This window comes from Neoarius graeffei, chromosome 15 (genome assembly GCF_027579695.1).
Source record: "Neoarius graeffei isolate fNeoGra1 chromosome 15, fNeoGra1.pri, whole genome shotgun sequence".
Lineage (NCBI taxonomy): Eukaryota > Metazoa > Chordata > Actinopteri > Siluriformes > Ariidae > Neoarius > Neoarius graeffei.
Window position 1 is genome coordinate 35,154,638 of NC_083583.1, and position 17,793 is coordinate 35,172,430.

The following is a 17,793-nucleotide window of genomic DNA, read 5'->3' on the forward strand; positions in this document are numbered from 1 at the left end:
ATACACATTCTGCTTACCTCCATCTTCATTGCGATCATGACTATGAGAGGATCTCCCTTCTGCACGACATCTCCCACCTTCACAAGGACCTGCAGGTACAGTTACATACTTTTTAAACCACAAGGAACTTAAAAAAAAAAACACAATAATCAATCTCCCATGTCATTGTAACCACCAATTTCAATATCCTGAGGAGTAAGTTATATATAGGACTGTTATAGAACATATGTAAGGTGGGAAAGAAAAACGTGTGGTGGTGATGAAGTGGAGTTAGTTACTACTCGGACATTGATTATTTTCCTCTATGTTTTTTAAATTTACTAAAGAGCAATACATTTTTATCCATATATAGTTAAATTTAATATGTAACGTCAGTGAAACAACTTTGTTCCTGCTCTCATTTACATAATAGCGCCTATAAACAGTGGTTGCCTCACTCGGCTCTGGGTTTTTTCCCTCCATCTTTAAGTTAAGATAAAAACTGTAGCTTGTCATGTTACTGAGAAACTGCCATGTGTATCTCCTCTGTTCTGAAGATGTCTGAAAACTTAGTTTTACCTCTGACTGTTAAAGTGCAGACACCGGAGACCCAAATGTTAATGATTACACACATTTTTTTATACTTGTTTATGTAGAGTATCCACTGTACAAGTCCCTGTAAATGAGCTGTTACTATAGAAACGAATGGGCGCATTAAACCTGCGATGTGCAGCTGCACTCCATCAGGGCTGCTGGTATAGAAAATTGACACCTTCTGACCAATCAGAATTCAACAGCACTGTGATATATTTTTACTTTGGTGACAAAGTCAAAGTCCTTCCCACGCCATGTGGCGCATAGGGCGACGCCGATCTCCGTTTCTGTAGCCCTCAGCCTCTCGCCTATTACACAGCTAGGGTTACAGTGGGGGGCTGGTCCTCTGGTAACCGTGAGAGTTTGACTCCCCACCAGTGTTGCCAGATTGGGTGGTTTTAAGTGCATTTTGGCGGGTTTTGAACATATTTTGGGCTGGAAAACGTCAGCAGCATCTGGCAACACAGCTCCCCACTCGCATCTGTATTGCGGCGTGCCTTGCCAGACGGCAGTAGGTACCATTTTTACTGTATGACGGTCCTTGGTATGACCCAACCGAGAGTAGAACTCTCCTGATCGAGAGGCGGACACGGTGACACACAAATTACTCACGACTCCGATAACCATTATGCTAAAACAAATATTTTAGACATATCTACTTTTATATAATTTAAAAACCTGTGGAAAAAATGAGCAACTTTAATTAAAATACACTCCAATTCTCAGCTATTTTTCAGACCCAAACCTCCTTTGATGTATTTAATGAGTGTTAGTGTGTGTTAAAGTAGTTTTTTTTTTTAAATTATATTATTTATTTGCGCACAAGACGATGAAAGGAGAACCAGGACATAACGATTAAATGCATACTTTTTCAATGGTTCCAGTCATGGGTGCCACAGCGCCATCTTGTGCCCCAGAGGAACTCACACCAGCCAAGAACTTCGGTAAAGGCACTTTCACCTCCGCACTGCCCTCCTACAGAACCAGGAACAGACGGGAATAATGCGGTCATCTATTGTACATGCATGTTTTCTTACCTGGACTTTTTTATGCATTGCCCTGCTGCCACATGATTGGCTGATTGGATAAATGCATGAATGCACAGGGGTATGTGTTCCTATTAAAGTGGAAGAACCTAAGCTGCTGGAGTTTTTTTTTTTTTTATCTATCTTCCTTTATAAAACAAACCTCACCATGGAGAAGAGATGAACCGTGTTGTCCATTATGACCAGTTTGGGTCGAGACAGAACTCCATTCACGCAGCAATGAAGATATGTGGCTCCGCCCACTTTCTGCAGCTCACCTGACGCCTGGAACACCTGGCCTCCAGTCTTAACACACACACACACACACACTTCAGTCAGCATGCATTGCTGCTCTAGCTTGAGGAAAGCGCAATCAGTTTTCTAATATAGATGTGTGTATGCTGCTGACACTGGAGACTCCTTCCATAAATAAACATTTCTCTTTACAGAAATCTTCACCATATAGACTACTACACACAGTTTTCTAAGGTAAATGAAAACTTTTACTATTGAAAGTATGATAATGTATTAGAATGAGTGCATTAATGTAAACCTGTGATCTGAATATGCACTACTGTCAGTGTGGTTAAGGATTCTGTGGTATAGAGACATTACAGTACACTGTGTTCCAAATTATTATGCAACAAGTGTTTAAGAGTGGTAAGATATTTTTTGTTTGTCAGTTAAACTCATGAATGGTAATGTGTATCAGGGCTCTGTATATCACTGAAACCAATTGAAGACACCTGTGCTAATTAGTTTGGCAGGTGAGTCCAATTAAAGGGGAAACTTCTAAAGAAGGTTGTCCCACATTATTAAGCAGGCTACCATTTTCAACCAAAATGGGAAAGAAAAAGGACCTGTCGGCTGCTGAAAAGCAACAAATAGTTGAATGTTTGGGTCAAGGCATGGCAACAATCAAAATTGCCAAGAGACTTCATCGCGATCATCGCACTATCAAGAAGTATGTAGCTGATAAAGAGCACACATGTGTGCGTGCTGATGATGGAAAATCCAGGACTCTTTCCTACAGGCAAATACGTTGGATCAAAAGAGCAGCTGTAAAAATGCCGTCATAGCAGCAGACAAGTTTTTGAAGCTGCTGGTGCCTCCAACGTGCCCCGAACAACAAGATGCAGGGTCCTCCAGGGGTTTGCAGCGGTGCGTAAGCCATCGTTTCGACCTCCCCTATCCATTGGACACAAGCAGAAACGGCTCCAGTGGGCCAGGCAATACATGAAGACTGACTTCAAAACTGTTCTGTTCACCGATGAATGTCGTGCAACCCTCGATGGTCCAGATGGATGGAGTGGTGGATGGTTGGTGTTAACTGTTACTGCGCATGCGCTTACCTAGGGGTTAGTCGTTCATATCGAGAAGAATGGAATGGCTGTAATGTTGAATGATGGCTAAGTAAAGTTTCTAGTTTGTTTAAAACCTGTGTCGTCTTTGCGGACTAACATTGGTAGCAGAGGATGGCGGCACACAGCTACAAAGTGCCGCCACTTTTTGATGAAAATAAGTCTTATGAAAGTTGGAAGAATGAGATCCAAATCTGGAAGTTAGTTACCGAGTTGGACCAGAGGAAACGAGCGCTAGCAGTTGTACTGTCGCTAACTGGGAGAGCAAGGACCATAGCACTTGAAATACCCGCGGATGACTTGAACAAAGACAATGGATTAACAACGCTTCTGCAGAAATTGGACACGGTGTACTTGAAAGAGGAAAAAGACCGTCAGTATGACGCCTACACGGAGTTCGACAACCTCAAAAGGGACGGTAACGTTAGCATGCTGGATTACATCATTGAATTCGAACGGATATACAACAAAATGAGTAAATTGAAAATGAAGCTTCCCGATGCTGTTCTAGCATTTAAACTACTCGATACTGCTGGACTGACTGTTAAAGATAAACAATTGGCTCTTACTGCTTGCGCAGACCTAACATTCAGTAACATGAAATCTGCTCTGAAACGGATATTTGGCGACAATTCCCCGCCAGATTGTGCTAGTGCATCAAGTGATCCTGACTGTGCGTATTACACAAGATTTACCGGAAAAAAAGACAAAGTGAGTCCTCAAAGTCAAATTACGCCGCCGCCTGGGTCCAACCCATTAGACAAATATGGAAGAAGATCGCGATGTGCAATCTGTCAGAGTACTTACCACTGGGCAAAGGACTGTCCTCACAAAAATGAACAGGCAAAACTGACAGAAAGTATTGAGAGTCACACAGAAGACACGGAAGAATGCCACATAACGTTGTTGTCAAAGGTAACATTGTCTGACACAGAAATATTCATGGTGGAAGCTTTAGGATCAGCTGTCATTGACACTGCATGCACCAGAACGGTTTGTGGAGAAAAATGGCTTGACAACTATGTTGATGGACTGAGCAAGCGAGATAAACTTGAGACCCAAAACGGTGCCAAAGCATTCCGATTTGGAGATGGTAGACTTGTTCATTCCACAAAGCGTGTCACAATTCCAGCAGTGATTGGGCAGACTAAATGCCAGATAGAAACAGAAGTTGTGCCAGTCGACATTCCCTTGCTTTTGAGCAAAACATCTCTGAAAAGAGCAGGTGCAGTCCTGGACATTGAAAATGATAAAGCCACAATGTTCAAGCAGCCAGTGAAACTTGAGCTGACCTCCTCAGGTCACTATTGTGTTAACATAAAAGCAAATGATAATTCAGATGAGATTGACATCCAGAATGACGAAGTTCTGGCAGTGACTGAGAATATGACAAAACAGGAAAAACAGAAGGTGTTGTTAAAACTACACAAACAATTTGGACATGCCTCCGTGGAAAAGCTCAAAAAAATTACTGGACTGTGCAGGTAACAATGATGATGACTGCATTGCCATTCTTAACGACGTTGTGAGCAAATGTGACACATGCATACGTTACAGCAAGCCAAAGCCTGCAGTAGGCTTACCCATGGCTTCAACCTACAATGAGGCAGTGGATTTACATGAGCTGGAACCAGGAGTGTGGTATCTCCATGTCATAGATCACTTCACATGTTTCAGTGCAGGAAGTATTGTGACCACCAAGAAACCCAAAGACATCGTGAAACATCTCATCCACTGCTGGATAAGTGTGCATGGACCCCCACACAGGCTGTTTAGTGACAATGGTGGTGAATTTAACAATGAAGAAATGAGGGATATGGCTGAAAAATTCAACATTGAACTCAAAACCACTGCAGCCTATAGCCCCTGGAGCAACGGCCTTTTGGAAAGACACAACCACACCCTGACTGACATCTTGTTGAAAGTGAAGAGAGAAAATGAATGCAGCTGGGCAATGGCTCTAGACTGGGCCTTAAATGGCAAAGAACTCATTGCACAATGTGCATGGCTACAGTCCATACCAACTGGTCTTTGGGCAAAATCCCAACTTGCCATCAGTTCTTACTGATAAGCCACCAGCACTAGAAAGCACTACGATGAATACCTGGATGGCTCAGCATATTACAACTTTGCATGCAGCACGCCGAGCATTCACAGAAGCAGAGTGCTCTGAAAGGATCAAACGAGCCCTTCGCAAACAACTGCGAGCCAGTGATGATCGATACGAGACTGGGGACAAAGTATACTACAAACGAGCTGACTGCCCACAGTGGAAAGGTCCAGGGGTGGTCATTGGCCAAGATGGTGTGGTAGTCTTTGTAAGGCATGGGGGCACCTATGTTCGTGTGCATCACACCAGACTGAGAAAGACTGATGCTCAACAAACAGTGCTGGAAGATATGGACATTCAGCAAGAGGTGAATGACAAACAAATACTACCAGATTCTGGACTTAACCACGAGGATGACGACACTGACAGTGGGGAAGAGACCAATACACATGATGACTTGCCTGAATCAGAAGAGCATGCTGTAGCCACTCCACTTGCACCTGACAACAGACCAAATGCTGACACAGTACAGAACGAAACAGTCACAACACATGGAGATTTGCGACTAAAAGCTGGACAAACAGTGACACATACAGATAGAGACAGTGGACAAACTTTAACAGGAAAAATTCTAGGTCGTGCAGGGAAGGCCACTGGAAAACACAGAAACTGGTACAATGTGCAGTTCAATGGATCTGGCGATCTTGCTGGTTCCACAAGCTCAGTAAATCTGGGCGAAATGGACAATGTTCAAACGTCACCAGATGAGCATAGCATTTTATGCGAGGAAAGCAGTCCAGATGATATTCTGATGGTCGATGACGATATCTTTGATCCTGCAAAACAAGCAGAGTTAAGCAACTGGAAAAAGAATGATGTCTTTGAGGAGGTTAAAGATGAAGGACAGAAATGCATCTCCACAAGGTGGGTGTGTACACTTAAAGAAACCCCTGATGGTGTCGCACCGAAAGCTAGACTAGTTGCCAGAGGCTTTGAGGAAATGCACATTCAAGAACTTCCAAAAGATTCTCCAACATGTGCCTCAGAGTCACTAAGAATGATCATGGCTGTCATATGTCAAAAACATTGGCAATTAAATTCTATGGATATAAAAGCAGCCTTTTTGCAAGGCAAAGAATTGACTCGAAACATCTACATTCGTCCACCACCAGAGGCCCAGAGACAAGGTGTTCTATGGAGACTGAAGAAATGTGTCTATGGACTAGCAGATGCCTCTCTTTATTGGTACAATAAAGTCAAGGACACAATGCATCAGTTGGGAGCAGTCGTGTCACAAGTTGACCCAGCAGTCTTCTACTGGCTAGATGACTCCTCCAATGTTATGGGAGTACTCGGCTGTCATGTGGATGATTTCATCTGGGGAGGATCTGAAAGGTTTTCCACAACAATCATACCACAGTTAAAAGCAGCTTTCCAAGTTGGACGAGAAGAGCACAATACGTTCAGCTATATTGGAATGCAGTTTTCGTCTCTGAATGACACAGTACAGGTACAGCAGAGTATGTACATCAAAAATCTCCAGCCCATATCAGCGACCCCAACTAGAGCTGCTGAGCGTGATGCTCCCCTAACCGATCAAGAAATGGACATGCTAAGATCAAAGATTGGCCAAATACTGTGGGTGGCAAGACAAACAAGGCCAGACGCAATGTGTGATGTGTCCATGTTAGCATCTAGTACAAAAGCTGCTACTGTTCAAACCCTGCACACAGTAAACAAACTGATTCAGAAACTCAAATCTGATGACGTGACCTTGAAATTCCAGCACCTAGGCAAAGACAGCTCCCTACAGCTAATCGTGTTCAGTGACTCGTCAATGGGCAACCTTCCTGATGGTGGCACTCAGGGTGGTCATCTCATCATGCTCATGGGAGAGAATGGAAGATTCTCTCCTATATGCTGGCAGTCAAAGAGAATAAGAAGAGTTGTGAGAAATACTCTCGCAGGAGAAACACTGGCCCTTGCAGACGGCATCGACAATGCAGTATTCCTGGCCACACTCTACTCAGAACTTACTGTAGGTGACTGCAAACACAGAGGCTTACCAATAATATGTGTAACTGACAATCACTCACTGATGGATGCTGTAAAGTCAACCAAACCAGTCACAGAGAAGAGACTACGGCTTGAAATTAGCAATATCAAGGAGCTTATCCAGTCAGGAGTCATTCAACACATCATGTGGTCAGCGACTAAAGATCAGCTTGCTGACTGCTTGACAAAGAAAGGAACGTCAGCTCTCCTCCTCCTAAAGGCACTCAGCGAAGGCGTGTGGCACCTCAAAGAATAAAAAACAAAAAACAAGACAACAATGGACTTTGATGGACTGTAAATATGAGGGCAGTATATGTTTCTTTGCTCTTTTGAAGTTTCGTTCTTTAAACAGCAATATACTTAAGTTTGTTTTTTTTCTTTAAAGAAAAAGGGGGAGTTTGTTAACTGTTACTGCGCATGCACTTACCTAGGGGTTAGTCGTTCATATCGAGAAGAATGGAATGGCTGTAATGTTGAATGATGGCTAAGTAAAGTTTCTAGTTTGTTTAAAACCTGTGTCGTCTTTGCGGACTAACAGTTGGTTGACGGCCACCCCATGCAAACAAGGCTACGGCGCCAACAAGGAGGTGGTGGAGTGATGTTTTGGGCTGGAATCATGGGGAGAGAGATTGTCGGCCCTTTTAGGATCCCTGACGGTGTGAAGATGACATCCATAATGTATGTGGAGTTCCTCAAAGAACACTTCCTGCCATGGTTCAAAAGGAAGAATCGTGCTTTTCGAAACAAGATCATTTTCATGCATGACAATGCACCATGTCATGCTGCAAAGAATACATCTGCATCTCTGGCTGCAATGGGCATCAAAGGAGACAAACTTATGGTGTGGCCCCCATCCTCCCCTGACCTCAACCCTATTGAGAACCTTTGGAGCATCATCAAGAGAAGTGTTTATGATGGTGGGAGGCAGTTCACATCTCAACAACAGCTCTGGGAGGCTATCCTGTCCTCATACAAGGCAGTTCCAGCAGATACTATCCAAAAACTGACAAATTCAATGGATGGAAGACTTGAGAAGGCCCTTTTCAACAAGGGGTCCTATGTTCAGATGTGACTTCACTTGTGATAATGTTTTGATTTAAATAGTGTTTGATTTCAGTTACATTTCAGTTAGTCATGAACTGCTAATGTTTCTAATTTCACACATGACCATTTTTTGTTCTTTATGACAAAATGTTTGGAAACTCAATTGTGCGTAATAATTTGGAACATGCATTTTGGGTGCATTTGTGTTTTTTATTTCTTAAAAATTTACTGTTATCATTGGGAGGTTCGTTCAAAAACATTTGAATTGTACTCTAATGGTTGATGACTGGAAAATCATAATGACTGCCATTGATATAGGTAATTTAGGAAAATCTGAGAAAATATGATTTGCATAATAATTTGGAACACAGTGTACGTGTGTGTGCGCGCATGCGTGTACCTCCATGCTGTACGTCCCGTCTGGATTGTAAGTCACAGCTATTGTAACTTCTGCAAAAGAGATCACACACACGGTCACTCAGAGCACAGTCTGATCTGGAAAAAAATCTTTGCGTGTGACTGACAGTCCATTAGAGATCATGGATAATGCACAGGATGAAGCTATTTCAGGAGACTGTTCCATTTCCTGCTCTGCACATATGGAGGAATTTAGTGTCTCATCAGCATGGGGTTAATCCATCATACAAGTATGATTAGAGAAAGTGTGAGTTTCTCCAACTGGGCTGGGGGGGGGAGAAAACGAATAAACAAGTCATATTGCTGCATTAAGTCTCCACTATGTCTGCACTGGACCTGTGAATGTTGAATGTCGCAGGAAAAGGAAAAGTTTCAGTCGCTAATAGTGAAACTAACCTATGTGAGTTACAGTGGAACTTAACTGGAGAAAAAATGTATTGTTGCGACACCAGAGCAATACACAAGTGCTAACTTCTCACAGGAATAAAACCAACTTTAAAGGTAGACTGCCTTTCAGATTTTAAGTGTAGGTCATAAAAAGAATTGTCCCCGACACCCAATTATTTTTGTTTAGTGGATCGAAAGCTACTGAATTCGAATCACAGACTTCCAATTTTTAGTTTTTTTTTTTTTAAATAGAACAATTAATGAATTTAAGGCCACATGGCCCTAAATTCTCCGCTAATTTTTTCCTGCTTCACCATGACCCAATTCAAGATACTACATCATGCATCACGTGGTGGGCTTTCCCTGTTCACACAAGGCATTGTGGGATACAAATTTGAAACAGGAGAGAAAAATGGAGGACATGAGCATGTGAATGAAACATGAAAGACCGACTACAGTAACGGAAAGCGAGAAGAAAAGACGTTATGTTGCGAAGGAAAGGAAACGCAGGACCAAGCTAACAAATATCGGCGGTCAGCGAGCACCTCGGTGTGATCAGCTGTTCGTTTAGTGACAGAATGATGTAACTGTCAGTGCACGGTCAAGGTAAACCCGTAGATGGCAGTAATGCAACACTGGATGCCAGCTGCTGTAAAACCCAAAAGAAGAAGAAGGTGGTAAACCTGCGCATGCGCACACGGACTTCCTCTGTCTGCCTAACTGCGCAAAGCGAGCGATTTCATGCACATTATTTGCTCGGGAATCGCCTCAAATTAAATAACTTCCCAGCCACAGAATAGCCTGGGTTTCTTTGAGATACTGCAGAAATAAACACATCACAGTGCCCACATTTCAGAGGGAATTACATTTCACCGCTTTTATGAAATCAAAAGGCCGTCTAGCTTTAAGATGCAGAAAAAAAGTCTGCATGTTTCAGTTTAACACTCACTGTTTCCCCCCAGCTGTAGTGTCAGGTTCCTGCAGTACAGCACGTTGAGCCGGCTCCCATTACCCAAGCCGAAAGGAGAAAACACGTCTGGAACAGGAACACAGTATTAATCTGACATTCACTAGCAGCTCATCCATAGTGTCAGGTTGTATAGAACCACCACATCCAGATCAGTCGTTCAACAAATATTAATCTTAATAAACTCCTCACCTTGTGCATCCTGCTGAAATACCTCTGTATGAATGACCTCTTTTGAATTAACTTTTTTTTTTTTTAAATGTTACGGTTTGACAGATGATATCCTCTCAACTTCATTATTAATGTCATCCTGCAGCACTGAAAATGTACACACATGAGCCGATGCTGCTGACTAGGGCTGGGCGATATGGTTTATAATACCGATATATTGATAAATAATGTCACAATACATTTTTTCTGAGAAATTTTTACCATTTTCAATCTTTAAAATTGGGGAAAATAAATAAACAAAACACTTACCAAACGCTTTCACGCAATTATCTAATCAGTTAAACAAGTGGCAGCAGCGCATAACATCATGCAGATACAGCCAGCGGCTTTGGGTAACGTTTACATCAACCATCAGAATGGGGGGGGAAGTGTGATATCTTTGATTGTGGCATGATTGTTTGTGCTAAAGGGGCTGGTTTGAGTATTTCTAGAACTGCTGACCTCCTGGGATTTTCACATCTCTAGACTTTACTCAAAATAGGGCAATTTAAAAAAAAAAAATCCAGTGAGAGTCTGCAGATGGAAATGCTTTGTTGATGAGAGAGGTCAACAGAGAATGGCCTGACTGGTTTGAAGACAGAAAGGCTACAGTAACTCAGGTAACCACTCTGTACATCTGTGGTGAGCAGAAGAGCATCTCAGAATGCTAAGCACATCAAACCTTGAGTCAGATGGGCTACAACAGTAGAAGACCACATCAGGGTCAACTTCTGTCAGCCAATAATAGAAAGCTGAGGCTGCAGTGAGCACAGGCTCACTGAAACTAGAGCGCTGAAGACTGGAAAAATGTCTGGTCTAGTCTGGCTAACGCGACTTCAAAGCTCTGCTCGCATCAGGCCCTCGTGTTGCGTCACGCTTAGGATGGGCGGGCCCAGGCTAGTCTGGTCTGATTAATCTCGATTTCTGCTGAGGGAACCAGATAGTAGGGTCAGAACTGGACGCCAACAGCATGAATCCATGAGCCCAACCTGCCTTGTGTCAGTAGTCCAGGCTGATGGAGGTGGTGTAATGGTGTGGGGAATGTTTTCTTGACACTCTTTGGGCTCGTTAATATCAATCAATCATCACTAGAACACCACAGCCTATTTGAGTGCTGTTGCTGACCATGTGCATTCGTTCATGGCCACAATTTACCATCTTCTAATAGTTACTTCCAGTATGAAAATGCCCCACGTCACAAAGCAAAAGTAATCTCAAACTGGTTTCATGAACGTGACGATGAGTTCAGTGTTCTTTCCAGTCACCGGCTCGGAGTCTAATCGAACACCTTTGGGATGTGGTAGAATGGGAGAGTCACAACATGAAAGTGCATCTGAACCATCTGCAGGAATTACGTGATGCAGTCATGTCAACATGGGGCAGAATCTCAAAAGGATGTTTCTAACATCTTGTGGAATCCATGCCATGAAGAATTAAGGCTGTTTTGAGAGTAAAGGGGGACCCTATCCAGTCCTAGCATAAAGTTTTTATTTTAAAGGTTTATTTTGTAAATAAAGTGATGGCCTGTTAGGAAACCTTAAATGTAAATAGAGAAATTAAATTAATAAATTAAATACAAGTATTATTAAACACAAGTTTTAAGGTTTCTTGATGTATAGTGTGTGATAGAAATATCCTCAAGGATTGTGAAGGGATTTTTTCCCCTCATACTGCCCACCCATACTGCTAACACCACGGACTAAACATGCCTGGGCCTGGTAAAGGTGTCGGTAAATTAAAATAGCTTTTAGTACTACAATCAACACTTCTGGTTCACATGTCCATGTGTGTGGGTCTCCCCCCACCATGAGATTGGCGCAGAAACTCCAGTGTGTGTTCTCTCTCCTGTAGCAGAAGTCCGAGAGCAGCCTGACACACCACGTCTCCTCCTGGTGCAGTCGGTTTGGGAAACAGCTGATCGTAGTGCTGCTGGATGAAGCTGGTGTGAACATTTCCAGCCTCGAACTCCGGATGACCCGAAAGACTTAACAGGAAATCGATGTTAGTGTTGAGACCCACAATCTGAGGAAAAGCAGCATTAAAATCATGAGACAATCTCTCTCTCATATATACACACACACACACAATACCTGGTATGAACTGTTTAATTTTTGCTACCAAACTGCCAGGACAATAAAAAAAAAAAGAAAAATTTAATTATACTTAAACAATATATATTATTTCGACAAAAGCACAGTATGCAGCAGAGATATTGTGCTTTTTCCCTTCTGTTTTACCTCCCAGTCCCTCACCTACTGACCAAAACCAGCAGCCTTATATATAGTGGTGCTTGAAAGTTTGTGAACCCTTTAGAATTTTCTATATTTCTGCATAAATATGACCTAAAACATCATCAGATTTTCACACAAGTCCTAAAAGTAGATAAAGAGAACCCACTTAAACAAATGAGACAAAAATATTATACTTGGTCATTTATTTATTGAGGAAGATGATCCAATATTACATATCTGTGAGTGGCAAAAGTATGTGCACCTCTAGGATTAGCAGTTAATTTGAAAGTGAAATTAGAGTCAGGTGTTTTCAATAAATGGGATGACAATCAGGTGTGAGTGGGCACCCTGTTTTATTTAAAGAACAGGGATCTATCAAAGTCTGAGCTTCACAACACATGTTTGTGGAAGTGTATCATGGCACAAACAAAGGATTTTTCTGAGGACATCAGAAAAAGCGTTGTTGATGCTCATCAGGCTGGAAAAGGTTACAAAACCATCTCTAAAGAGTTTGGACTCCACCAATCCACAGTCAGACAGATTGTGTACAAATGGAGGAAATTCAAGACCATTGTTACCCTCCCCAGGAGTGGTCGACCAACAAAGATCACTCCAAGAGCAAGGCGTGTAATAGTCGGCGAGCTCGCAAAAGACCCCAGGGTAACTTCTAAGCAACTGAAGGCCTCTCTCACATTGGCTAATGTTCATGAGTCCACCAACAGGAGAACACTGAACATCAAATGGTGTGCGTGGCAGGGTTGCAAGGAGAAAGCCACTGCTCTCCAAAAGAACATTGCTGCTTGTCTGCAGTTTGCTAAAGATCATGTGGACAAGCCAGAAGGCTATTGGAAAAATGTTTTGTGGACGGATGAGACCAAAATAGAACTTTTTGGTTTAAATGAGAAGCGTTATGTTTGGAGAAAGAAGAACACTGCATTCCAGCATAAGAACCTTATCCCATCTGTAAAACATGGTGGTGGTAGTATCATGGTTTGGGCCTGTTTTGCTGCATCTGGGCCAGGACAGCTTGCCATCATTGCTGGAACAATGAATTCTGAATTATACCAGCAAATTCTAAAGGAAAATGTCAGGACATCTGTCCATGAACTGAATCTCAAGAGAAGGTGGGTCATGCAGCAAGACAACGACCCTAAGCACACAAGTCGTTCTACCGAAGAATGGTTAAAGAAGAATAAAGTTAATGTTTTGGAATGGCCAAGTCAAAGTCCTGACCTTAATCCAATCGAAATGTTGTGGAAGGACCCGAAGCGAGCAGTTCATGTGAGGAAACCCACCAACACCCCAGAGTTGAAGCTGTTCTGTATGGAGGAATGGGCTAAAATTCCTCCAAGCCGGTGTGCAGGACTGATCAACAGTTACCAGAAACATTTAGTTACAGTTATTGCTGCACAAGGGGGTCACACCAGATACTGAAAGCAAAGATTCACATACTTTTGCCACTCACAGATATGTAATATTGGATCATTTTCCTCAATAAATAAATGACCAAGTATAATATTTATGTCTCATTTGTTTAACTGGGTTCTCTTTATCTACTTTTAGGACTTGTGTGAAAATCTGATGATGTTTTAGGTCATATTTATGCAGAAATATAGAAAATTCTAAAGGGTTCACAAATTTTCAAGCACCACTGTACGTTTTTAAAAAATGTAACTCTTCATTTCAGTCTTCAGGGATAGCTTTAATATTTATCATCAGCTGATTTAATCTTTTTAGTACAAAAATTGAATCCAAGTAAAAGGGAGGCATAAAGACACCATGCACACTGCAACGATGTCTTCAGGAAATGGCTGCTTGTTGAAAGAAGTTGCTGCATTTGCTCCGTTTTCAGTTGGGTCTTGTTTTTGAATAAGCAAGACAAAGTGTAAAACATCCTGACCTAACACTACTGAGTCATCCGTGGATATAAATTTACACTAAAAATTTAACCAGCACTCCAAAAACCTAAATAACTGTCATCATTGCTCATAATTTTTCATCTGAAAGTTCAGGTGTTTTATGCTTAAGTGTCTGGAAGTAGTTTTAGGTTTAGTACAAAACTCCACTAGTCTTACATTGTACTGGCGTAAGCAGTAGCGCAGTTTCTTCAGAGCAGCTGAGCGATCCTCTCCCCAAACCACCAGCTTAGCGATCATCGGGTCATAATGAGCCGAAACCTCATCTCCTGATGCACACACACCAAATCAAGAAAATCAAACGTGACCAGTACAGGGGGAACTTTATGCTTGTGTCACACTGTCTCGTATCTTGCCACATAAGCGGCGTGCGGGTCAAACACCAAGAAATGAGGCATATTTTGTCCTAAATTAAAGTCCTGTGATGTACACGGCGTATGTGTGGCATTACTGTGACGTTTCTGGGGTTTGTATAGGGTTCAAGGGACGTAAAGTTATGGTGTACTGAGGCGTATGCATGGCATATGATGCGTTGCCGCAGCATAACCATTTCATTGGCGTGGCGTTTCGTTCTTACATGTGACGTTGCTGTTGCGTACCTGCAGCATTCACGCTGCGTTCGTCATTCATCACAGTCAAGAAAGCATCATGCCAGCAAAGAAGTCAAGACCCAAGAAGGGCAAGGGAAGACATCGGCCGCATCCACCCAGCCAGCCCCGGCGCCACCTTCATCAGATACGTCAACTAAAGCGTTCACATGGCATAATAGGTGTTCGAGCAACATTTCCGCTGTGTCACTGCTGCGTAGCTTTTGTTTTTATGGCGTGCACGTGACGTGTGTGATGCATCAAAGCTGCTACGTATGTGCTATGGATTTTTAAGTGCGGATTTAAAAATATGCCGCACCCTGGCATACAAGGAGATCGTGTTACGCATCCTAGAGTATCAGCTACGTAAGCTGGCGATGCTGTGACGTTTCTTTCTTACTGCCATGTATCCTGATACGCCGTACATACGCAAGGCTGAAACGCCAACGTGTGACACAAGCATTATGAACACGTTTTACGTCGTTGAGAGTTTAACACAATACAAATGAGGAAATAAAACATTTACAAAATACTTTAATGACTATACAAAAACTACTTTGGTAAAAATTCATGCTCACTGCATGAAATGTGACAAAACAGATCATTTCTAAATACGTGAAATAAACCCAAAAAAGCAAAATCTACAATTTCCAATAGATCCAATGCAATGCGTTCCATCACTAGCCTCTATTTTCCTCTCTCTTGAAGTTAAAGGTGCTGGCTGCAAAGTCATCTGAAATGTTTACTTTTTTTTTATCGTGTATGGCATTTTCCTATGTCTCACAAGAACATCATCATGCAGACGAGATGTGATCATTTTGATGTGCTGAAGGTTGCTTTTCTCCGTTTTGGGACTGAATAACCTACGCCTTGGAGCCAAACAGCGTGGCTCTACGGAAACAGCCAAACGTGACGAGCTTTAACTAATTAGCATAATTATGGAACTGCATCACACCAAGATGGCGAGACACGGAAAACGTCGTGACTCTGCATCGACCTTGAAGAGTTTTGAGTCGCAGGTATGTAATTTGTGGTTGACATTTGTGAACAGATCCAAGACAAATATATATTTTCTCCGTTACTGCTTTTGCGTTCTCGTTTCTTTCTCTGCAAGATCAAAACGTTAGGTGTATAACTCCATACTCGCACCGTGGAATCGAGTCCATGCATTCTAAGGCTAAGATAGCTAAGCACTAGCTAGAATTATTTAGTTATCTGTCCAGAAAAATGACATCATCTAACCTTGCTCTATCTTGCAGTTGCACTCACTAGACAGGCTTTCCTTTCCTTTTCTTTTCCGGTGGCTTTTAGCTGGCGGGAGAGCCGAGTCCGCCATGTTTGCCCATGCCGACTTGTTTTGGTTAAAAGGAGGTCAAACACACTCCACGGTGGTCAGGTGATATTGTTGCTCGCTTGCTTAGGCAATGTTCTGAATTGTAAAATGCGGGACACATTTTATCTCGGCAAAACATTTACGCATGGGATACATGGTGTGCGCATCAGTGAAACATCTCGAAACTCCAACAGCAACAAAACATTTCTGCCCAGAATTCAACTTTACAGTCAGCACCTTTTAATTTACAATAACGCAGCTTGTCATGGTACCAAGAAACCACAAAAAAAAAAAAAAGTCCTCAGTTTCATTTTAAACTCCTAACTCTGAGCACGGACACTGGATTCCTTCCAGAAATGTTAAAGGTCTCCTTATAGAAAACTTAACAGTATCGATGATTTTTAAAAAAAATCTGTTTATGTAGACCATTCACCACACAAGTCCCTGTATATTTCTACAGAAATGCATTACAAAGAGCACATTAATTATATATAAAATCTGTGATTTGCAGCTGCACTACTGTCAGAGAATGACTCAACACCTTCTGACCAATCAGAATCCACCAGTGCTGTGGTTTATTTTATAGTCACTGGAGATATCGGTGTGGACTCCATCATGGGAAAGTAAAGAAAATTCCCTTCTTCTACACATTGGTTATATATCACATGGTAATGGAACATTAATACAGGAAGTAAAAGCTGTAAGCAGAAACAGGCATTAAAAACACTTTAACAATAATATCGAACAAGGGTTCTTCACTGAACTATAGCAAATGTGTAACACCATGTGTGGTGTTTTATCATTATATAACTCATGTGTATGCAGTTATGTAGTAACATGGCAGAACTCATGGCAGTAGGAGTTTCGCTTGAAATTACAGGGTGGTGATTTTGCAAAGACACCAGCAGTAGAACACTCAAAATTCATATACACTGTATGCACAATTATTAGGCAAGTGGTATTCCTGAGGATTCATTTTATTGTTGAACAAATACAGTGCTCTCGGTCAATCCAAGTTGTTAATAAACCTAAAACCCGAATGTTTAAGAAAGGAAAAGGGAGTTTAGCCTTTCTCAGGGGAATATATACACGTGTGCACAATTATTAGGCAACATTTAGTGTGCAGAATTATTATGCAACTAAGGGCCTGTTTAAACGAGGACGCTGTTGGGTAAAAACGACTAAATATTTTATCGGAAGTGCCTTTCGTCTACACAGGGACGGCGTTTCCGAGGCTGAAAAATGGAAAAAATTGAAAACGCCTTCCAGAGTGGATAAGTTAAAAACAGCCCCCGTTGCATATCCGTCTAAACTACCCAATACGCGAAACTCTGCTCGGATCTGCTCACGTCGGGTACGCGTTTACGTCATACATATGTCAGTCATATACTGTACATGCCAGCCCGGGAAGTAAGAAAGTAAGTAAAAAAGTAAGAGCATGTCTGATTACATCGATCCAACGGACCTTCAAGCTGCTCTGGCAGCTTTAATAAACGTCCAGGAGTCCTTCGAACATCTATACCAAATCTGCACATATACCGTTAATGAACAGAGGCGGGTATAGTATGCTCTTACTTTTTTACTTACTTTCTTACTTACCATAGCCAGAGTAGTCAAAGTTTTCGCAGCGCAGATGT

At 42.0% G+C, this 17,793-nt stretch overlaps 1 protein-coding gene across 1 annotated transcript in view; it reads right to left on the reverse strand.

Moving 5' to 3' along the window:
* Positions 1–17,793, reverse strand: part of mccc1 (methylcrotonyl-CoA carboxylase subunit) — a 53,372-nt gene that overhangs the window by 1,191 nt on the left and 34,388 nt on the right. Inside the window, exons 12-18 of the mRNA XM_060941178.1 lie at positions 14,396–14,505; positions 11,895–12,111; positions 9,862–9,948; positions 8,509–8,558; positions 1,767–1,904; positions 1,441–1,548; positions 18–89 (exon numbers count right to left, since the gene is read on the reverse strand). Coding sequence (XP_060797161.1) covers positions 18–89; positions 1,441–1,548; positions 1,767–1,904; positions 8,509–8,558; positions 9,862–9,948; positions 11,895–12,111; positions 14,396–14,505 — 782 coding nt within the window. The remainder of the gene's footprint in view (positions 1–17; positions 90–1,440; positions 1,549–1,766; positions 1,905–8,508; positions 8,559–9,861; positions 9,949–11,894; positions 12,112–14,395; positions 14,506–17,793) is intronic.